A 24951-nucleotide genomic window follows, 5' to 3' on the forward strand; every position below is an offset into this window, starting at 1 on the left:
TTAGAGGCACTTGAGTTTATGATAAAGAATGTTACACTTGTCCCTCATCAATTTTGTACGGGCTTTCAAAAGGGTTCAAATGATCCTAGGCTACTTCATTCATAGCTTTATGGTTTTGGATTTATACTAATATTCTTTCACATGGTATCAGAGCCAAAACTTTCTTTTTTTCATTCAGACCATTAAGCCACTAACATTGCTATGGCCTAACTTATCAATTATCATGTTGAGCCTAATCTACTTAACTCTTGAAGATCACAATTTGTTGAGACTCTTCTCTTTCTACGTTAAAAATAATAACCAAAACAGAAACAAACCGTAGAACCGGGCTGTGTTGCAAGAGAGTATTAGAGAATGTTACACTTGTCCCTTAGATACTCCACCCGATTACCTTGAAATTTTGGATTAGATACTCATACTCTTTCACATATTATGTTAACACTTTCACTATAGATGGGAGGGATACTCAACCGTCGGATTCCGTTCAGAGAGGGTTAGAATTTTCTTTTTGGCACTTTACAAAATGGTAGAGGAAATTGCGGCAAAGGCGGAAACTAAGCAAGGTCGATGTGTCAAAGATCACCTTATTAACTTGGTATGAAGAAGTACATTAATTATTATATATTCTCTAAATCAATTTTTTTTTCATGCTTATATTTCTTTCTTTTCGATTGACTAGAAATATATCTTGTTATAGTGGATTGATATGTTGAAGTGTATGCTGGTGGAATTGGACCTTTGGAAAATTAAATCAACTACCCCAAGCATAGAGGAGTACTTGTCTGTTGCATGTGTAACTATTGGTGTTCCATGTTTTGTTCTCACATCACTATATCTTCTTGGACCAAAACTGTCCAAGGATGTCATAGAAAGTTCTGAGGTCAGTGCCTTATGCAATTGTACAGCTGCTGTGGCCCGATTGATTAATGATATACACAGTTACAAGGTAATATTATTTTCTTCGTTAGAAGAATATTTTATCAAATGTTGGCTATTGATTTTTGACAATCTTTTTTCAATATATTGAACTGAGATAAAATTTTACATAAAATATTCTTTTTTCGAAACACTAACTTCTTCAAATCAAATTTTATTCCAAAAATTACTAAAATTTACATTTGAAAGTGAGAAGTGACACAAAAACAAAGCCTTGTCCGGCTAGATTGATATTTGATAAATTAATATAATATAATGTGCTGCTGGTTCATTTTCTTCTTATTAAGCTCGTCTCACTAAGTTTTCGCGCTAGAAGGATCAGACCACGTTGAATTTATTTTGTACGCTTTTTTTTCAAGTAGACATACAAGTATATAATTATAACATTAATCCTTATTATTTCGTGTGTTCTTGCAGAGAGAACAAGCAGAAAGTTCAACAAATATGGTATCAATATTAATAACACAAAGTCAGGGAACTATCTCTGAAGAAGAGGCTATAAGACAGATAAAGGAAATGATGGAAAGTAAGAGAAGAGAGTTGCTAGGGATGGTTCTACAAAATAAAGAAAGCCAATTGCCACAAGTGTGCAAGGATCTTTTTTGGACGACAATCAACGCAGCTTATTCTATACATACACATGGCGATGGGTATCGCTTCCCAGAGGAATTCAAGAACCATATCAACGATGTAATTTACAAACCACTCAATCAATATTCCCCATAATATGCCTTAAATCTTTTACAATATGTTACTAATCTTTGGAACTTGGTTGTGATATTATTAGATGCATGGACGAATTGTACTTCTTTTATGTTGTGCACAATAATGTACAACTGTTACTATGGGAAAAACTTACTTACACTGCTATTTTAACTAAAGCGCATTTACCATTATTAGTGTTTACCATAAAAACGGATAATAATTAAATTTATATGTGGTTTTAAGGATATGTGGATTAATTCAATACAAATAATAAATAATGTTAGATTAAACAGATAAATGATGTAATAAATTGTCAAACCAATTAAGGGAGTGATCTCAGACTCAGTAACAGTTTAATGTAATGCCTGCCTTCGATCCCGGGCTCACAACAATGAAGAACTGATGAACAAAAGTAAGAACTTTTGAATAAAAGAGAAAATAAGAATATATTGCCTTGATATGCGTGTTACAATGTGTCTAATGAATAGTCAAACGACCATTTAGATAGTAGGGGAGTTTTACCCTAAGTACAATTTCATAAAATGTAAAATTCTTCCATTTGCTAATCACATATTTTCTGCCGATACGTGCCGAGATTCACGCTGTGACATCCGGCTGGGCGCGGATATCACAACCCTTCTCTAGTCGTGCTCGATTATCTCGTGATGTTCTCCGAAGTTTTGGGATTCGAATCGGACCTGGGGGATGTGGCCCCGATTCTTCCGAGGGCAGGTGTTTTGCCCAGAACCTGACTCGAGGAGCTCCTTGCCCCGATTCCGGTTTCTTAGGATCATATCTCTGCTCCGTTTACTCCATCGAGAACCGAAGTATCAAACGGGCTCGGTTTCACCCGTATACAGATAGTCCCCTCGTTTCTCAGAGAGTAAATTTACTGAAACGACGAGAAATAACATATGCACTTCGATCCATTCTTCAATACGCCGTGACAGAAACAACCAAGAATCCAAAACGTCCCGTCAGTCGTGACGTCATGATTTCAAACATGCATCAATCATCGGCGGGTCATCCCTGAATACGAAACGGCGTGAAACCTCTATAAATACTTTCCTCCTTTGTTCATTTTTTACTTTTTTGCGAAGCTTCTACCTTCGAGTTTTCAGGATATCACTACCCTTGTTCACATTCTAACATTTTATCTCCGTTCTTCAAGACTTTCATAGTAAGTTGCAAGTTTTTACCTAATTTTTACCCAAATTAGCGCACCTCACTTTTCATCTTCCAATTTATCTTCATATTTTTCAAGCTTTTTCCAGATAGCAATGGCTAAAACTTCCAAATCTTTTTCCCAACAACTTGCTTCTTCTTCTTCGCAATTAACTGCTGAAATCGAGGAGATCACTCCCGATGTGGTCGTCCTCGAGAGATCTGCTCCTGGCGCAACTACCGATGAACCGGCTGCCGAGCCTCCTTTGAAAATGTTCGTTTCCGGGGGTTGTTCGATTGTCGATGACTTTAAGGTTGAGAAGCCCTCGTCGGTGCAGGGCCGGGGTGAAAGTGTATCAAGATATATATGCTCCATTACCGAAGACATCCTCCCCGTGGTCCGAGAGGACTGCAACTGGGTGGGTAAGAACGTAGTAGTCCCCGGGCCTACAGATGCCATCACTACCCACGTGGAGGGGTATCTATGTATTTACATTTGTCCCTTCACATTGGGCCCGGTAGACCCGGTTATCTTGGATTTCTACAAGAGGTACGAAGTATGCCTCGGACAAATCCATCTGTCGCGGTGGAGAATCGTGATCCTCCTTCGGTTTTTCGTGAACAAGACCGAATTTAGTCGAGCCCTCAAACCATGTCGAACAACGTCGAAATTATGAATTGCGTCTCGAATCGAATTATGAGTTTTCAAATCTTCCAACTTCTATAATTTGCGCTGAAACGTATCAAATCAATCCGGAATGACTTCAAATTTTGCATACAAATTAGAAATGACATAATGGAACTGTTCCAATTTCCAAAATCGAAATCTGAACCCGTTATCGACAAAATCAACCTTCGGTCAAACTTATAAATATTTTAAAACTTCAATTTTTCCAATTTCGCCAAAAATGGGCTGAATTGACCTACGGACTTCCAAATCCAAATCTGGACATATGCCTAAGTATGAAATCACCATATGAAACTATTGGAATCATCAAAACTTCATTTCGGAGTCGTTTGCTCAAAAGTCAAACTCCGGTCAACTCTTTTCATTTAAGTTTCAAAAATAAGAATTGTTCTTTCGATTTAATTCCGAACCTTCCGAAAACCAAACTCGACCTTGTACGTACCATTTTCAATCCAATCTTTACCCATTTGAACTCAACAATCTTTCCATAACCTTATTGGTACAAGCATGTATGACTAATACTCTCACACGCAAGAATCACACTCACAATCACCCATCTTTACCCAAACTCAAAATTGAAGAATAGGGGTTAGAAGCTTACCTCTTGGGTGAAGATCTTGTGATAATTCCTTATTGGATTTCAAAGCTTGAACAAGATTTTTGATGAACAAAGCACTTGAGCTTCTTTCTCTCTCTAAAACACTCTCACTTCTCTCTAAAATCATCAGATAATTGCCCCAAAATAAGCCACAAAGCCTATTTATCAAAATAGGGTCGGGTTATGAAAATAGGAAAATTAACCCTCCGAAATCGGGTCTACGGTCGCATGACCGCAGAATGGGTATGCGGGTCGCACAATACACCGCAAAATTGGTGCCCAAAAATGGGCTTCTCTGGACAGGTCTGCGACTAATTTTGCGGTCGCATAACCACTTCGGTGATTGCAGATTTGGCCGCAGACTCGCATTCTGCCAGCCTTTGGTAATTTGGTCATAACTTCTTGTAGGAGTGTCCAAATGACGAACGGTTTGAAGAGTCATAAACTAGACTCGAAGACTTTCATTTGATAGATAGATCATCACATAATTCCTTATATATAGATAGAAATGCTCATTCAAAGTTTGGTCTTGTGCATACTTATTTGAAACTTTAGTCTATTATGAAATTTTCTAACTTGACTTAGACTTAGGCCTCTCCTTAGACCCCATATCACTTATAATATGCCTCGTACACTTGTTATCATATCCAATTGGTATTCATAATATTAATAGTCCTCAAATGAGAAGTAGAGTCCTCCCCCAAACATATAACATAACTTATCTCTTCTTTCACCCATTTCAATTTCCCGAATTTTTATTAACTCCCAAAATTTTCAAAAATTGCGCCAGAGTTTCCTTTGTAACTGGGCCTATTCACTTGCCATAGAATTCGAGAAACCAATCCTAACAACACATGCATAATCCAATCAACGTAACACAACATGAAAATAATACTAACACTGGCATCATAAGCAATATATTACTAGAAAAGGAATACCATTAGCATCAACTACTCAGGTGATACTTAACTTGTAGCAGGTAAGGTCTCAACATCTTCATAGAACACAGAAATAGACGTTTAAATTAAATACGACATTTTTGGGTCATCACAAAGGGTATAAGCCGAAACCTCTTCATTTAGCTGCAGTCAAACCAACATTGCAAGGGTATAGTATTTTTTTCATTGAAGAATATTAGTTTTGAATCATTAGATTATGTGAAAGCTTTTTTTTCTCAAATTCAACAAGAGAGATATTGGTTTCTAATTGATAGATTCTATAGCGATTTTCAAGTGTAATAAAAAGTATATTTAAAAAAATATTTGGTATGACGTGCAATAGTTATTTTTAAAATGTAAACAAATTATTTCGAATTGGGATTATATTTTAAATTATAATATAATTTTTAAAATAAAAGATAAGATATTTTTAAATTTTAGTAGAGAATTTTTAAAATAATTATAATAGAAGTCATATCATGGATAAAATCAAAAAACTGAAATCTTACGGATTATTGCATAATATCCGGCCAGATTTATTATTTATTTTTTATAGCTAATATACATAGATGATATACCGACAACACACGATTATACACCTGTTATATATGAATTATATAAAAATTACACATCCTCAACTTTTTAATTTAAGTGGTTGGGTGAGCACAAGTTTAGGTCGATAAGATAAAGCCAAAAGAAAAATATGACAGAATTTTAACCAAAGACTAAAAATATAAATAAAGTTTTTATGTAGACAATTTCTATTAAAACTCATCCTTTTATTACGAAATAAATTATTTTTTTGTAACAAAATAAATAAAGACATACAAAATAAGATAAAAGAAAGTAAATATAGAAAAATATTTATGAAAAATCTAAAAACCAGAAATAAGAGACGACAATGAATTTCTTCTTCTGTTTCATCTTTGTTGAGTGTAAATAATTTGGATGCCGATCTCATCGATTTCAAATATTTTTTTTAACTCAAATACATAGATTATAAGATAAGGATATCTTAGATATTTGTTTTTATTTACATTGTGTGTCGTTTTTTTTTAAAAAAATTACTATTACTAGGAAACTGATATGATATTCGAATTTGAATTTAAATACAATTTAAGTAGTTTGCATTGAGGTTAAGCCAAGTATGGTGTCAAGAAAAAATAACTTGGCAATTTTAAGATAATATATGCAATGTTATATAATAATAATCAATTAATCTAACATTTAATGATTCAAATAACAACAAATCTGTATATGTAGGGTATTCAAAATTCAAAATCTGTTGGCTAGAGATATCGGTAAACTCAAAAAGGAGTCATACTGAAATAAAGTTTCACCGGCCAAAGAATCATTTATATTTTTAGATAGCCGATTAAAGTAAATTTTAAATTAACGATAATATCTTCAATTGCATCATTATAAAGATAATCATTATTAAAAAATATATAATATTTTAGAAATTGAAATTTCAAAATAGAAATATTTGTTTAAACATAATAGCATACCAAATAAGAATTCAAGTCGTAGTAAAAGAGTCACGTCCTAACCAAAGAATCGTTCATATTGCGCCACCCTTTGTGCTTTGCCATAGCTCATAAATACGAGTTATTATTTCACTTTGTGACTTTTTTTAGGTTCCAATGACACCAATAAGAATGGTACAAAAATAAAATTATCACTACGAGATTTGAGAAAATGTTAGCCTTTTTTTATGTAGTGTTCTTAATCAATATCTAACGATTATCTATAATTATCTAGAAGATTTAAATTTTAAGGTTATTTATATATAATTCAAATAGCTCAGATATTTAACATGGTTAATGTCAAATATGAAAATGGAGTCTTATGTCACGCCCCGAACCTAGGAGCGAGACCAGCACCCGGTGCCTCACCTAACCTGGCGTACCAAATTGCGACTAACGGACTCTGAACATATAATGTCATACTTTGGCCATGAGGCCACCTTGCAAGACAATTTGCGAAGCAAAATATAAAATCTAATGGAAACTAGCGCTAACTAAACATCAATATAAAGCTAGGCCGACAAGGTCGTCATAGCTACTACAGCTGACAAACCACCAAATTATACATACCAGGACTACAAACCCAACATACCGCACTAACCAACAGGATATGTCTACAAGCCTCTACTGATAGATATATTGTGATCGGAATAGGGCCCCGACCTACCCATAATATATATATAAATACATACATAAGATGTACACAAAAACCTAGACCCGATAACTCCGAAGGATGTGGAGCTTACCGATCAGGCTAAACTCTGGAAACACCTACTGAGGAGGTCTACCTGTCTGTCTATCTGAACCTGCATGCATGAAATGCAGCGTCCCCGGAAAGGGACGTCAGTACGAAATAATGTACCGAGTATGTAAGGCAATAACATAACTGAAAACTGAAACTGAACTGATAACATAATAACTGGAAGTAACTGGGAGTTAAAGATGATCTGGAGATATACTTACCTGCTGATAGTGACTAAACTCCTTCAATATAGTAAGTAAAATAAATGTCCGGCCCTATAAGGCTCGGTACGTGTAACTGCTCGGCCGTAGTAGGCTCGCTCATAGGCGCTCGGCCATACTGGGCTCTGTACCTCGGCCATCCTGGGCTCGCTCATAGGCGCTCGGCCACAGTAGGCTCGGTATATATAACTTACCATCTGATCAGAGGTTGCCCGATAGGGGCCTGCCCACCGATTATATCTCGATGGTGGTGAAAATAGTGTAATACTGTATATATATATATATATATATAGAACCTCTGCTCTCTTGACTGAATAAAGACAAAACTAAACTGAATATGAAGTCCCAATAAGGAATAATATTGTAACTTATGAGGCTAGAATAATGTGAATAAATTCATGAATACGAACTTCTCTTTATGTCTCATTATTAACACATGTAGCTACGAGATCATGCCAAAATGAAGGAAGGGCTTAGCCTTAACATACCTTATCACAATATTTCCAATCACCAAGTTGAACTCACCTCTTCTCACCTTAATCTACAAGAATGATAATAATACTATCGTTAAGTTATGAAAGGTACAACTATCGCACAACGAACGACAAACTTATTTTGTATTAAAACGGGCAGCATCTCCCCTATAATCCTTACTTCCTCCAAATTCAAGATAACACCAACAATACAAGAACAGAACAATAACAACATATATACATCATTTTCCAGCCCTATATACACCATCAAATACTACAAAACAGCCCAACACACCCCAATCTCTTCGTACACAAAACGACCACCGTAGTAGTGTCAAACGACCCGAAAATGTTATGATGAACGACCAGCCAACCACCCTGCATTTATGTGATGTTTCTCCACACCCTTCCTCCTCCAAAACTCTCACAAAACAGTAGTAAAAGATGCTGCCCAACAGCACAACAAAACAGTCCGCTACAAGTGAATAACTCGAACTCACGGCTTCCGATCACCGTCCCGTGAGTTCTTATAAGTATAGAACGACTTACCATGAATTTATAGCAGATAAAATGGATGAAAGAGAGCAGTAAACTCACCTTATTTGTTGGATAACTCAGCTCCTATCTTGGTTCTTCAAACTCTAGGTTTTACCTCCAATTAGAACTTGAAAGGGAGAGAAAATCAATTAGGGTTTGGGGGAAATTTTTGGGAGGATTTGTTTGCAGAGCTTATGTCTGATTATTATGCTCTATTTTAAGTCTAATATATGAAGAAAATAGGCCTTTAAAAGGCCTCTTTGGACGACCCGAAATGGCCCATTTTTGGGCTTTCATTTAAGCAAGTAGGTGACACACCTACTTGTCACCTAGCAGCTTGCGCAGTATCGCAAACATGCCCATATCTCTCTACTCCGATGTCGTATTGACAAACAGTTTAATGCGTTGGAAAATAGACTCATAGATATTTAATTTTATGGGTGGAACGCCCCATAAATCTACGTATATTGGGAGAAAATTGCAGTTACAGTTGACCCAAAGTTTCAGTAAAACTTATGAATTTAACTTGTGATGACTTTCATCGACTTTTGTTCCACAACTCGCTTGACTTCAAAACATAACACATGGATGTCATACGACTAATATAAATCATAACATAATGTCCTTAGCATGTTAAGCACCCTAGTCTCACCCCAAAGGTGCATGTTATAACCTTCCCAACTTGTCGACTTTTGACGAAATATTGTTTTCTTCAATTGCTTTAGCTTATGAACTGTCCAACCCTCTTTGTACTTGTTGTTCATGATCTTCAATATTTGTAACCTCAGAGGTAACATGATTAACTTACTTTATATACTTTTAAATATTATCTCATTTTTGGTCCTACATTAATTTGCTTACGATGCATTTTTACGTACCAAAATATAGGGTGTAACATCACTCCCCCCTTGGGAACATTCGTCCTCGAATGTTTACTCTTAGAGACTTTGGAAAATCTTTCCAGAGTATCCTTCGTACACTAGGTTAAAACCAACCTGCACGCAGCTAGAAAACACACTATGCATGCCACACATGGCCATTCTTTATAAATAGCAACAATTTTCCTCACCGACCGTAAATCATAAATATTGAAAGTGAAAAATAAAAGCTTACCTGATGACCTGCTAGCCTAAATGGAGCTGTGTTGTAGCATCCCATCTCGAACCATATCTTCAGTTTGAAATAGGTAGGGGTATTTAGACTTCATTTCTCCCTCCGATTCCCACGTCATCTCTTCTACATTCTTGCTCCTCCATAAAACCTTCACGGAAGCTACCTCCTTATTTCGTAGCTTGCGGATTTGTCGGTCTAGGATGGCAACTGGAATTTCCTCGTATGACAAGTCTTCTGTAATCTGTACATCATCTGTGGACACCACTCGGGTAGGATCGCCAATGCACTTCCGTAGCATAGATACATGAAAAACCGGATGGACAGACTCCAATTCTGAGGGCAACTCTAACTCATAAGCTACTTGGCCCACTCTCCGAATGATCCTATAAGGCCCAATATACCGTGGGCTAAGCTTGCCTTTCTTGCCAAACCTCATCACGCCCTTCATAGGTGATACCTTTAAGAATACCCAGTCATTAATCCTGAACTCTAAGTCTCGTCGCCGCACGTCAGAATATGACTTCTGACGACTCTGAGCTGTCAACAGTCGCTCCCGGATAAGCTTTACTTTCTCTATGGCCTGTTGAACCAGGTCTGGCCCATATAACCCAGATTCCCCAACATCAAACCACCCTATAGGAGATCTGCACTTACGCCCATACAAAGCCTCGTACGGAGCCATCTGAATACTGGAGTGGTAACTGTTATTATATGCAAACTCGACAAGAGGTAGATGTTCATCCCAACTTCTTTTAAAATCCAACACACATACTCGTAACATATCCTCGAGCGTCTGAATTGTGCGCTCGGCTTGTCCATCAGTCTGTGGATGAAAAGCTGTGCTGAGATTCACCTGAGTCCCTAGACCTCTCTGAAATGACCTCCAAAAATGTGCTGTAAACTGAGCCCCACGGTCAGATATAATAGAAACCGATACTCCGTGTAGCCGCACTATCTCCTTAATATATAACTTTGCATAATCTTCTGCTGTATATGTAGATCTCACCGGTAGAAAGTGAGCTGATTTTGTGAGCCTATCGACTATCACCCATATGGAATCCAACTTACGATTAGAACGAGGTAAACCCGTGATAAAGTCCATGTTTATCGCCTCCCATTTCCATGTCGGGATCTCTATAGTCTGCATTAGCCCTCCGGGCTTCTGGTGCTCTACCTTCACTTGCTGGCAACTAGTGCATTGGGCAACAAACTCAGCAATGTTCTTCTTCATATCGTTCCACCAGTACATATCCTTAATGTCATGATACATCTTCGTCGATCCAGGATGGATGGAATACCATGAATAATGTGCCTCTGACATAATCTTGTCTCGTAGCCCTGCTACATCTGGAACACACAAACGACCCTTGTATCTGAGAACCCCATCTCCCTTGAGCTCTAACAATGGCTTCTTCTGTTGCGGAACTCGCTCTCTCAACTCGACCAACTCTGGGTCCTCGTACTGCCTTTCCTTGACTTCAGCTATGAGGGATGATTTTGCAGTGTTTTGGAGTACAACTCCACCATCCTCAGAATCTACTAACCGAACCCCCAACGAAGCCAATTGATGAATCTCTCTAGCTAATTGTCTTTTCTCGGGCTCTACATGTGCTAAGCTACCCATAGATCGGCGACTTAAGGCATCTGCTACAACATTAGCTTTCCCTGGATGGTAGAGAATGTTAACATCGTAATCTTTCAATAACTCAAGCCATCGCCTCTGTCGTAAATTCAACTCTTTCTGCTTGAAGATATATTGTAGGCTTTTATGATCAGTAAATACATCAACATGAACACCATATAAATAGTGCCGCCATATCTTAAGTGCATGGACAACCGCAGCTAACTCGAGGTCGTGGGTCGGATAATTCCTCTCATGCTTCCTCAACTGCCTTGAAGCATACGCAATTACCTTCCCATGTTGCATCAGGACACATCCTAACCCGACACCAGATGCATCACAATACACGGCATAACCCTCTAGACCCTCTGGAAGTGTTAGAACTGGAGCTGAGGTCAACCTGTTCTTAAGCTCTTGGAAACTCCGCTCGCAAGCCTCTGTCCATTGAAACTTAGTTTCTTTCTGTGTCAACTTCGTCAATGGTGCCGAAAGGGAAGAAAAACCCTCTACGAACCTCCGATAGTATCCTGCTAAGCCTAGAAAGCTACGAACCTCTGTCGGAGTGGTAGGTCTAGGCCAAGATTTCACGGCCTCAATCTTCTGAGTGTCCACCTTTATCCCTTCATCTGATACAATATGCCCCAAGAATGCTACAGACTTCAACCAGAACTCACATTTAGAAAACTTAGCATACAACTTACGATCACGGAGGGTTTGGAGTACCGCTCGCAGGTGGTCCGCATGCTCATCCTCTGAACGGGAATAAACCAGAATATCATCAATAAATACTATCACGAACAGATCTAAAAATGGCCGGAATAGGCTATTCATCAAGTCCATAAATACGGCGGGTGCATTAGTCAACCCGAAGGACATGACAAGGAACTCGAAGTGGCCATATCGGGTCCTAAAGGCTGTCTTCGGAATATCTTTTTCCCGAACTCTGACCTGGTGGTACCCCGACCTCAAATCTATCTTTGAAAAGCATCTAGCCCCCTGCAACTGATCAAACAAGTCATCGATCCTTGGAAGTGGATACTTATTCTTAATAGTTACCTTGTTCAGCTGCCTATAATCGATACACATCCTCAGCGAGCCGTCTTTCTTCCGCACAAATAGTACCGGTGCACCCCAAGGTGAGGTACTGGGCCTGATGTAACCTTTCTCCAGCAAATCTTTTAACTGCTCCTTCAACTCCTTCAATTCGGCAGGTGCCATTCTATACGGAGGGACGGATATTGGTTGAGTTCCTGGAAGCAAATCGATGCTAAAATCAATCTCTCGCTCTGGAGGAAGACCTGGAAGCTCATCTGGAAACACATCTGCATACTCTTTGACTACGGGAATAGACTGAAGTGTAGGTATCTCAGCATCTGCATCTCTAACTCGCACAATATGATAAATGCACCCTTTTGCGATCATTTTCCTTGCCTTCAGATAGGAAATAAACCTACCTCTGGGTGTTGCTGTATTACCTACCCATTCAAGGACTGGCTCACCCGAAAAATGAAATCTGGCTGCCTTTGCTCGGCAATCAACTGTGGCATAGCAAGCTGCCAACCAGTCCATGCCCATGATAGCATCAAAATCCATCATCTCTAGCTCAACTAGGTCAGCTGAGGTCTGACGACTACAAATTGTCACCGTACAACCTCGGTAAACCCGTCTAGCAATAATCGATTCTCCGACCGGTGTAGATACCGCAAAAGGATCACTTAGTATTTCAGGCACTATACCAAACTTCCTCGCGACAAATGGGGTAATATACGATAAAGTAGATCCTGGGTCTATCAAAGCATAAGCATCGTGAGAGCAAATGGTTAATATACCTGTCACAACGTCTGGTGAAGACTCCTGGTCCTGTCGACCCGCTAAAGCATAGATACGGTTCTGATTACCACCTGAACTGGAACCTCTACCTCTTCCTCGACCTCTACCAGCCGAAGACTGAGACTCGCGCCCTGAAGGATGCACGGACATAGATGATCCTGTTGCTGAACTCGCTGGTTGTGCCATTCCCCCAGAATCTCTATTTGGGCAATCTCGCATCATATGCCCCGGACGCCCACATGTATAACAAGCATCAGAACCTGCTCGGCATTGGCCCAAGTGTCCTCTACCACAGATGTCACACCGTGGAGGAAATGACCATGTCTGCGCAGAACCTCGTTGTCGCTGCAAACCCGACGCCCGTGAGCTCTCACCTGGTCCTGACTGAGTATAGCGGTCATACCTGTAACCCTGTAACTGAGGTGGCGGAGGCCTAGGTGGCCGTCCGAAGTACTGGGTCCTATAACTACCCTGAGATTGCTCCTGAGACCTGGGAAATCTCATCCTCTTACGTTGCCCTTGCTCAGCCCTCTCTGTACCCTGCTGCCGACGCCTACCCCTTTCTATATTCTGGGCGAATGCCTGAATCCGGGAGATATCCATACTATCCTGCAATGCAGCGGTGGCACATGCCTCAGTTAACTCTGGGGCTAACCCTGCTATAAACCTGTGAATCCTGTCCCGCATAGTAGCAACTATGGATGGTGCATATCTGGCCAATGAGTCAAAACGGAGACTATACTCTCGAACACTCATATTACCCTGCTTGAGGGCTAGAAACTGATCGACTCGAGCCTGTCGGATCTCCCGTGGTAAGTACTGGTCAAGGAAGGCATCTGAAAAATTCTCCCAAATAGCTGGAGGTGCATCACGTCCCCTGGACCTCTCCCATCCCTCGTACCAAAGGATGGCTATATCTCGGAGTCGAAAAGCTGCTAGCTCAACTGCCTCTTTCTCCGTGGCATGCATAACACGAAAGATCCTGTGAAGCTGATCTATGAAATCCTGCGGGTCCTCCCTCTGATCTGTCCCCGTGAACTCTGGGGGACTCAAAGCAATAAACTCTCGGACCCTTGAACTCCCAGACCCCTCAGAAGTTCCTGCACTAGCTGATGCCCTAGCATGTTGCTGGGTAGCAAATGCACCGTACTTCTCAAGTCCTGATCTGATGGAAGTGGAGGGGGAACTGGATGTGCGGTTTCCCTAGGAATCTCCGTAGTTGGTGGAGGAGCCGGTAATGGCTGAGTAGGGGTCTCGCCTTGAGCCTCAGACTGGGCCCCATCTACTGGGGGTACCCTGCTGGTCCCCTCACCTGCTGTTGTATCTCTCCTCTGGCTAGCCGTAGTCTTCCTAGTCACCGTCATCTGTGCATGCAAACACCAACACATAAGTTTAATTCAAATTTCCTATAACTCAGTTCTATAGCACGATTTAGATTTCAAAGAAGAGTAACCAACTCCTAAATGCCCTGTAGTTCCCTGCTTATATAATGTGGTGCACAACACATCTATAAACAAGACCCTACTAGACACGGCTTGTAGACTCCCTAGGACAGAACTGCTCTGATACCAAGTTTGTCACGCCCGGAACCTAGGAGCGAGACCAGCACCCGGTGCCTCACCTAACCTGGCGTACCAAATTGCGACTAACGGACTCTGAACATATAATGTCATACTTTGGCCATGGGGCCACCTTGCAAGACAATTTGCGAAGCAAAATATAAAATCTGAATGGAAACTAGCGCTAACTAAACATCAATATAAAGCTAGGCCGACAAGGTCGTCATAGCTACTACAGCTGACAAACCACCAAATTATACATACCAGGACTACAAACCCAACATACTGCACTAACCAACAGGATATGTCTACAAGCCTCTACTGATAGATATATTGTGATCGGAACAGGGCCCCGACCTACCCATAATATATATATAAATACATACATAAGATGTACACAAAAACCTAGACCCGATAACTCCGAAGGATGTGGAGCTTACCGATCAGGCTAAACTCTGGAAACACCTACTGAGGAGGTCTACCTGTCTGTCTATCTGAACCTGCATGCATGAAATGCAGCGTCCCCGGAAAGGGACGTCAGTACGAAATAATGTACCGAGTATGTAAGGCAATAACATAACTGAAAACTGAAACTGAACTGATAATATAATAACTGGAAGTAACTGGGAGTCAAAGATGATCTGGAGATATACTTACCTGCTGATAGTGACTAAACTCCTTCAATATAGTAAGTAAAATAAATGTCCGGCCCTATAAGGCTCGGTACGTGTAACTGCTCGGCCGTAGTAGGCTCGCTCATAGGCGCTCGGCCATACTGGGCTCTGTACCTCGGCCATCCTGGGCTCGCTCATAGGCGCTCGGCCACAGTAGGCTCGGTATATATAACTTACCATCTGATCAGAGGTTGCCCGATAGGGGCCTGCCCACCGATTATATCTCGATGGTGGTGAAAATAGTGTAATACTGTATATACATATATAGAACCTCTGCTCTCTTGACTGAATAAAGACAAAACTAAACTGAATATGAAGTCCCAATAAGGAATAATATTGTAACTTATGAGGCTAGAATAATGTGAATAAATTCATGAATACGAACTTCTCTTTATGTCTCATTATTAACACATGTAGCTACGAGATCATGCCAAAATGAAGGAAGGGCTTAGCCTTAACATACCTTATCACAATATTTCCAATCACCAAGTTGAACTCACCTCTTCTCACCTTAATCTACAAGAATGATAATAATACTATCGTTAAGTTATGAAAGGTACAACTATCGCACAACGAACGACAAACTTATTTTGTATTAAAACGGGCAGCATCTCCCCTATAATCCTTACTTCCTCCAAATTCAAGATAACACCAACAATACAAGAACAGAACAATAACAACACATATACATCATTTTCCAGTCCTATATACACCATCAAATAATACAAAACAGCCCAACACACCCCAATCGCTTCATACACAAAACGACCACCGTAGTAGTGTCAACAATCCGAAATTGTTACGATGAACGACCAGCCCAACATCCTGCATTTATGTGGTGTTTCTCCACACCCTTCCTCCTCCAAAACTCTCACAAAACAGTAGTAAAAGACGCTGCCCAACAGCACAACAAAACAGTCCGCTACAAGTGAATAACTCGAACTCATGGCTTCCGATCACCGTCCCGTGAGTTCTTATAAGTATAGAACGACTTACCATGAATTTACAGCAGATAAAATGGATGAAAGAGAGCAGTAAACTCACCTTATTTGTTGGATAACTCAGCTCCTATCTTGGTTCTTCAAACTCTAGGTTTTACCTCCAATTAGAACTTGAAAGGGAGAGAAAATCAATTAGGGTTTGGGGGAAATATTTGGGAGGATTTGTTTGCAGAGCTTATGTCTGATTATTATGCTCTATTTTAGGTCTAATATATGAAGAAAATAGGCCTTTAAAAGGCCTCTTTGGACGACCCGAAATGGCCCATTTTTGGGCTTTCATTTAACCAAGTAGGTGACACACCTACTTGTCACCTAGCAGCTTGCGCAGTATCGCAAACATGCCCATATCTCTCTACTCCGATATCGTATTGACAAACGGTTTAATGCGTTGGAAAATAGACTCATAGATCTTTAATTTGATGGGTGGAACACCCCATAACTCTACGTATATTGGGAGAAAATTGCAGTTACAGTTGACCCAAAGTTTCAGTAAAACTTATGAATTTAACTTGTGATGACTTTCATCGACTTTTGTTCCACAACTCGCTTGACTTCAAAACATAACACACGGATGTCATACGACTAATATAAATCATAACATAATGTCCTTAGCATGTTAAGCACCCTAGTCTCACCCCAAAGGTGCATGTTATAACCTTCCCAACTTGTCGACTTTTGACGAAATATTGTTTTCTTCAATTGCTTTAGCTTATGAACTGTCCAACCCTCTTTTTACTTGTTGTTCATGATCTTCAATATTTGTAACCTCAGAGGTAACATGATTAACTTACTTTATATACTTTTAAATATTATCTCATTTTTGGTCCTACATTAATCTGCTTACGATGCATTTTTACGTACCAAAATATAGGGTGTAACATCTTACTAGGAAACAATCACTGGCTAAAGAATATTTTAAATTTTAGATAGCCGATTAAAATGAGTTTTGTATTAAGGATAATATTTTCACTTACATTAATATAAAAATAATTATTATTGAAAAATAAAGTTTAAGAAATTGAAATTTTAAAATAGAAATAGTTTTTAAAAAATATCAACACACCAAATAAGAGTTCAAGCAGTAGTAAAAGAGTCAAGTCGTATCCAAAGAGTCCTTCATAGTCTCAGCCTTTGATTGTTTTGCCATAAATATGAGTTATTATTTTGCTTCCAGCCTTTAATATCCAATGATTATCTATATTTATCGAGAAGGTTTAAATTTTAAGATTATTTACATATAATCCAAATAACTCAAATATTTTGTAACGAACCAACCGGTCGTTTTGAGCTCTAGTGTGTCATTTAGCGGTTTGAGGCCTTTAATAGATTCATTTCAGGTGCTATGACTTGTGCCTGTGGTTGGAATGGAATTTCGAAAAGTTCGGAGTAGATTTAGAAAGAAAAATTCTAATTTCGGAAGCTTTAAGTTGGAAGAAATGACTAAGGTGTGACTTTTGAGTAAACGATCTCAGAATCAGGATTTGAAGGTTCCAATAGGTTCGTCTGATGATTTCAGACTTGGGCGTAGGTTCGGGTCGAGAATCGGGTGGCTCAGAAATATTTCGGTGCTTATTACGGAAGGTTGGCATTTTGAAGGTTTAAAAATTTCTTAAGTTTGGGGTTGGAGTGGATTTTGATGTTATCGATATTCGTTTGGGATTCCGAGCCTGGGAACAGTTCCGTATGGTGATTCTGATTTTAGGAGCGTGTCCGGATGTTAATTTTGAGGTCCGTAGGTCATTCCGACATCAATTGACGAAAGTGGGAAATTTGGAGGATTTTCGAGAAGTTTGACCGGGAGGAGACTTTTTGATATCGGGGTCGGATTCCGATTCTGAAAGTGAGAATAGGTCCGTAATATTAATTATGACCTGTGTGCAAAATTGGAGGTCAATCGGACTTCATTTGATAGGTTTCCGCGTTGAATGTAGAATTTTGAAGTTTTAAAATTCACTAAGCTTGAATTGGGGTGTGATTCGTGATTTTAGCATTGTTTGATATTATTTGAAGGCACAACTAAGTTCGTAATGTATTTTAGGACGTGTTGGTATATTTAGTTAAGGTTCCGAGGGCCTCGGGTGGATTCCGAATGGATAACGGATTTATTTTGGACTTAGGAGATACTGAAGCTGGGCAGCAGCTGGTGTAACCGCTTCTACGAAAGTTTGGTCACAGAAGCGAGGTGAGGTCCGTAGAAGTGGCTTGGGCAGCCTGGGCATGAGGTTGCAAAAGCGAAGTTGAGCAGCGCACCTGCGAATGCGCAGAAGCGAGGTCAGGGCCACAGGTGCGGAAATTTGCCCAAATGCGCTTGGGTGTGTCGCACCTGCGGTTGCGCAGGAGCAGAAGAATATCCGTAGGTGCGATGGTCTGCTGGCAGTGGTCTTCCGCAGAAGCAAGGAATCTTCCGCAGCAGCGGTCGATGACCGCATATGCGAAAAGTCGTCTGGGCTGTGAAGTTTTTATAAAAATGGGGGTTTGGCCTATTTTCATCTCATTTCATCCATGGGAGCTGATTTTGGAGTGCCATCTTCATCAACTATAATGGGGTAAGTGATTTCTTCACATTGTGAGTTAAATACATGATTTTTATATGGATTCAAGCATGAAAATTGGTAGAAATTGTGAGATTTTGAAAGAAACCTAGAAATTGGTATTTTTGATTTTTTACCACGAAATTGGATATGTAATTTGGAATAAATCATATATTTGAGTTCGTAGTGTTATGTTTAATGATCCAACCGGTCATTTTGACTTTTAGAACCCCGTTCCCCTAAATAAAACTCCCTGTATGTGCTTATATTAAATTATGACTTGCGGGGATGGTTGGTTTGGGATCTGGTAGTGTTCGGGTTAAAATCGGAACACTTGATTCCTGTAACGACCCGACTTGTCGTTTTAAGAATTAACGCCCCGTTCAGTGACTTAAGGTCTCGAGCAGCTTCGCAATATAAATTATGACCCACGGGTGTGGTCGAGTTTGATTTACTGAAGATTCGGAATTAAATTAAAAGAACAATCCTTATTTAGAAGCATAAATGGAAAGAGTTAACCGGAGAGTTAACTTTTGAGTAAACGATCTCGGATTCAAATTCTCATGGTTCCAATAGCTCTCTATGGTGATTTTGGACGTAGGAGTGTGTCCGAAAAATTATTTGAAAGTCCGTAGTGGAATTTGGCTTGAAATGGCGAAAATAGAATTTTTGAAAAGTTTGATCGGGGAGTTGACTTTTTGATATCAGGGTCGGAATCCAGTTCTAAAAATTTGTATATATCCATTATGTCATTAATGACTTGTGTGCAAAATTTGAGGTCAATCGGACGTGATTTGATAGGTTTCGGCATTAAATATAGAAGATGGAATTTCTTAGTCTCATTAAGCTTGAATAGGGGTATGATTCGTGGTTCTAGCATTGTTCGATGTAATTTAAAGTTTCGACTAAGTTCGTATGATGTTTTAGGACTTGTTGGTATGATTTGACGGGTCCCGAGGGGCTTAGGTGTATTTTTGGATCATTGGTTGAAAGACTAGTAAAGTTAAGAAATTTGGGAGTTTGACCATGGTCAATATCGGGTCAAGACGACCTCTTTTCAGTGTTTTCAGTGCGCGAGCAGGTCCGTAGAGTGTTTTATGAATGAAATTCATATATGGTTTGTGTCCGGGAGGTTCCGGATGAGTTTCGGGGTGGTTTCGGATCATTTCAGAGAAGTTTGAGTTTGCTGGTTTCTGGTGAGGTACTGTTCATTCGCCATTGCGAACCATTTATGGCAATTGCAAAAACACTGTTCATTTATGGCAATTGCGAACCATTTATGAAAATTGCGAAAACACTGTTCAATTATGGCAATTGCGAACCATTTATGGAAATTACGAAAACACTGTTCATTCGCAATTGCGAACCATTTATGGCAATTGCGAAAACACTGTTCATTTATGGCAATTGTGAACCATTTATGAAAATGCGAAAACACTGTTCATTCGCAATTGCGAACCATTTATGGCAATTGCGAACCTGGGCAGAAACTTAAGGATTGAAAATTGAAAATCTGTCATTTCTTCATTTCGACTGGGATTATTGGAGCTCGGATTTTGGGCGATTTTAAGGATTTCTTCACGACTTCGACTGGGGTAAGTATTCTATATCCGAAAGTGATTATATTTCATGAATCTATGGTTATATTCATCGTTTAATTTAGATTTAAATGGAAGAAATCAAGATTTTTGAAAAATCTTCCAAAAATAAAAATTTAAGATTTGGAGGTCGAGTTATTGTCGGAATTTAATAAAATTGGTATGGTTGAACTCATATCGGAGTGGGTGTTCGGATTTCATAAAACTTTTGTCGGGTTCCTAGAGGCGGGCCCCGCGTTGACTTTTGTTGACTTTTTGAAATAAAATTTTAAGTCGACGTATTATTATCCGAAATTATTTTCGATGAATTTTAATGAAGTTATACAATTAATTTGGATAGATTTGAGCTGCCCTGAGGCCAATTCAAGCAAGAAGGCTATTTTGGAATATCGGCCTAACTTCGAAAAGGTAAGTGTCTTGCTTAACCTCGAGTGGGGAAATTACCCCTTAGGCATTGAGTCTTATGTGCCATTTGTGAAATGTGAAAAGCCGTGTACGCGAGGTGACGAGTACGTACTCGGGCTTATACGTGCAAAATTTATTGAAATAAAGTCTTAGGCATTATTGTGTAGTAAATTGAAAAATTGTGGAAAACTATTAAATCATCTGTTTGCCATGCCTAAATCCTTATTGTTGAATTTATTTTTATATAATAAGTTGATGTGATTGTTACTTGAAATATTTATAAAATTTTGTGAGTATTGTTGGTTTAATATTTCTTGGAAATTAATTCCAATATGAATCTTATGCAAATAATTAATTTAAGCGAGCTTAAGAATAAGTGATTATATAATTATCTAAGTTTGCATTAATGAAGGTTTTGCTTTATGCTGAGTAATTTATATTTCTATTGATTGTTTTTGGGTGTTATATATATTGTGTGGAGCCTTGGGCTATTTGTTGTGAAATTAATTGATTTTGTTATATCTTTGTAATTTGGTTGTGGCCATTGGGCAAATTGTGATATGAATTGATTTTATTATGTTGTCGTGTTAATTTCTCGTATAAATTATTGTGTTGTGTGAGTTGTTATTTTGGGGAGATAAGGGTGGCATTTCACCGTTGATATTATGTGGGTATAAGGGTGGCATTTCACTGTTATTGTGGTTGTTAGAATATTGTTTGGGCGGAGCGATAAGGGTGGCTATAGGAGCAATAAGGGTGGCAATAGGAGCGATAAGGGTGGCTATTGATATTGTCTGGGCAGAGCGATAAGGGTGGCTATAGGAGTGATAAGGGTGGCAATATGAGCGATAAAGGTGGCTATTATCAGGGACGATATGTGATGATGTGGGGTTGTGGTGTTGATAATTTCATGTGATGTTGTGATTTTCTTGTGTTTATTTTTATACCTTGTGCCATTTGTCTTGTTGTTGGTAAATTGATAACAATCTGATTTATGTTGAAATTAAGAGCCTGTGGCTATTGCCAGGCGATTTATAAAATAAAATGTGGGCACGAAGTGTCGTGAGTAAATAATGAAGATATTTGGCACGTGAATTGTCCGTGCAATTGTGATATAAAATATGGGCACGAGGTGCTGTGATGAAATGATAATGATAATTGACACGTGAATTGTCCGTGCAGTTGTGATATGAAATGAGGGCACGAGGTGCTGGAGAAATATGATGATTTAATTATGGGCACGAGGTGCCGTGAAAATATGAAAATGGGCTGAGACCCGTATTTACGAAAAATATGAAAATGGTCTTCAATTCTTGTTTCTTCCTTTCTTCCTTTATTAAGAATGTTTTGTATGAGAGTTAGTGTTGAGAAGCACTTGTGTGAACCCTTTCTTTGGAGTGATCTTGTGAGGTTATTCTCTTAGGGTATTTGGGATTAATTAGAGTATTTATTCTAATTTTGTACTCTCTTTTGTACTCTTATTGTTATAGTAAATTGCTCCTCTATGTTTGTGGACGTAAGTCACTTTGACCGAACTACGTTAAATTTGTGTCTTCTTTATCTACTTTAATTGTCATTGCTATCAACTTCCATTGTCTTTGTTATTGCCATTATACCGTTGTTTGGCTAAATTCTACACTACTCGGGTTCCCGATGCTAACAAATTGGTATCAGAGCTGGATCTAACCAAGTTAGTTTCAATAGCCAAAATGACTCTAACAAAGACCTATGTTGAGAAATTTGACCGAAGTGCAAACTTCGGAATGTGGCAATTAAAGTTGAAAGCTATCCTAATTCAGGATGGCTTAGACTTGGCGTTGCAAGGAAAGGAGAAGAAGCCGGATAAAATGACGGACGAGGAGTTTGCCATCATAGACAAAAAGGCAAAAGCAGGTATTATTTTAAATCTCTCAAATGAGGTTTTACGTGAAGTTTCTGTAGAAACCACAGCTAAAGGCATGTGGAAAAAATTGAAAACCTTATATATGAAGAGGACGATAGAAAATAGACTTTACCTGAATCAGAAGCTTTATACAATTCGTATGGGTAAAGGTACCTCTATTCTCTCTCATCTTGACACCTTTGATTCCATTCTTATAGATTTGAGTAATGTAGATGTTGAAATTAAAGATGAGGATCAAGCCGTGTTACTGCTTTGTTCTCTACCCCCATCTTTTAAGCATATATGAGATACTATGCTTTATGCAAAGGATAATATATCTTATAAGGATATTAAATCTATTTTAAAATCAAAAGAATAGATAGATAGTGATATTACTGGGGAAGCTAGTGGAACTCAAGCGAAAGTTGGCTTGTTTGTTAGGGGTAAATCCGACTCCATATCCAGATACAATAATTTAGAGTGTCGCTATTGTCATAAGAAAGGTCACAATATCTCTGAATGCTATAAGCTGAAAAATAAAGAAAAGCATAAGGAAAGGAAAAATGAGCACAAAAATACTGACACTGCCGAAGCAAGTGTAGCTGCTGATGAGACTAAGGGAACTATTTTTTTAGCAACTAATAATAGTTTCAAATCTAACAATGAGTGGATTTTAGATTCGGGTTGTTCTTATCATATGTGTCACAATCGGTATTTATTTACCACATATGAATCTATTGGAGGTGGAGTTATCTTGATGGGCAACAATGCTGCCTGCAATGTTTTTGGAAAAGGTACAGTCCGAATCAAAATACACGATGGTGTGGTGAGAATTCTCACTAATGTTAGACATGTTCCTGACTTGAAGAAAAATCTCATCTCTTTGGGCACTCTAGAATCTCTTGGGTGCAAGTACACAGGTGAAGGTGGAGTTCTGAAAGTTTCTCATGGTGCTCGTGTGATCATGAAAGCACACAGATCTAGTTCGTTGTATACTTTATTGGGATCCACTGTTATAGGCCTTACTACATTTTCGGTATCAGACAACTTATCTGATTTTGATGGCATTAAATTTTGACATATGCCCATTGGGGCTTTTGCGGAGAAGGTGGAGAAAATTTACTATATCAGCCAAAATTATGCCAAGGTGGAGATTTGTAATTATGGCCAATATTTTGGCTAATGGAGTCCATCTCACATAAACATAAGTATCTTTGCAAAATGTAGACTTTGTTGGCAATATTCTTTGGGACCCAAAAATATTGCATTGTGTGTTGGACATCATTTGCACAAGTTGTATCTCTTCTTTTACACCTAAGAGACCAAGACTTTTTTGCCTATAAAAGGGAAGGCCATTAGTTCATTTTAGACACACCAACAAGACTTGTCTTCAATTCTTGTTTCTTCCTTTCTTCCTTTATTAAGAGTGTTTTGTATGAGAGTTAGTGTTGGGAAGTACTTGTGTGAATCCTTTCTTTGGAGTGATCTTGTGAGGTTATTCTCTTAGGGTATTTGGGATTAATTAGAGTGTTTACTCTAATTTTATACTCTCTTTTGTATTCTTATTGTTATAGTAAATTGCTCCTCTCTGCTTGTGGACGTAGGTCACTTTGACCGAACCACGTTAAATTTTTGTCTTCTTTATCTACTTTAATTGTCATTGTTATCAACTTTCATTGTCTTTGTTATTGCCATTATACCGTTGTTTGGCTAAATTACGCATTACCCGAGTTTTCGATCCTAACATATTGGTTAAATTGCATTGACTGATTTATGTATAATATATGATGAGATTATTTAGTCTTCCTTATGCCACCTAAGAAACAAAACAGTGCTTGTGTTTATTGATGGCAAAAACGGTAATGAACTGCGCCTAATGGTAGCTCCCTCAGCCGCTTAAATTAAAAATAGCCGATAAATGTATAATCTATGTACAAATTCTCGTAAAGCAAGCTTTTACAAAAATTAAGTGGGATGTAATAACGAACATAAGGTATTTATCATGCAAGCATAAAATTACTGTAATTAAAAGCTTACAATTCAGTACAAACAAGTTGACGTCGATTATATGAATTCTCACTGATCATGTTTCTCCATTTAAATTCTATCGCAGGAACCAAGGACATGTACCTAGGTGATGAGCATGTCCTAACTAGTGACGAAGTAAAAGGTATGGAAGGAGGTTCAATTAAATCCCTTTCGCCCCATA

At 38.7% G+C, this 24951-nt stretch overlaps 1 protein-coding gene across 1 annotated transcript in view; it reads left to right on the plus strand.

Moving 5' to 3' along the window:
- The window catches only part of LOC138902239 (cis-abienol synthase, chloroplastic-like), an 8756-nt gene extending 6939 nt beyond the window's left edge, over nucleotides 1–1817 (plus strand). The window contains exons 10-12 of the mRNA XM_070190085.1: nucleotides 440–595; nucleotides 698–946; nucleotides 1354–1817. Of these exons, the coding sequence (XP_070046186.1) occupies nucleotides 440–595; nucleotides 698–946; nucleotides 1354–1662 (714 nt within the window). The 3' untranslated portion in view covers nucleotides 1663–1817. The remainder of the gene's footprint in view (nucleotides 1–439; nucleotides 596–697; nucleotides 947–1353) is intronic.
- Nucleotides 1818–24951: the final 23134 nt, after the last annotated feature.

The sequence above is a fragment of the Nicotiana tomentosiformis genome, chromosome 12, assembly GCF_000390325.3.
Source record: "Nicotiana tomentosiformis chromosome 12, ASM39032v3, whole genome shotgun sequence".
NCBI lineage: Eukaryota > Viridiplantae > Streptophyta > Magnoliopsida > Solanales > Solanaceae > Nicotiana > Nicotiana tomentosiformis.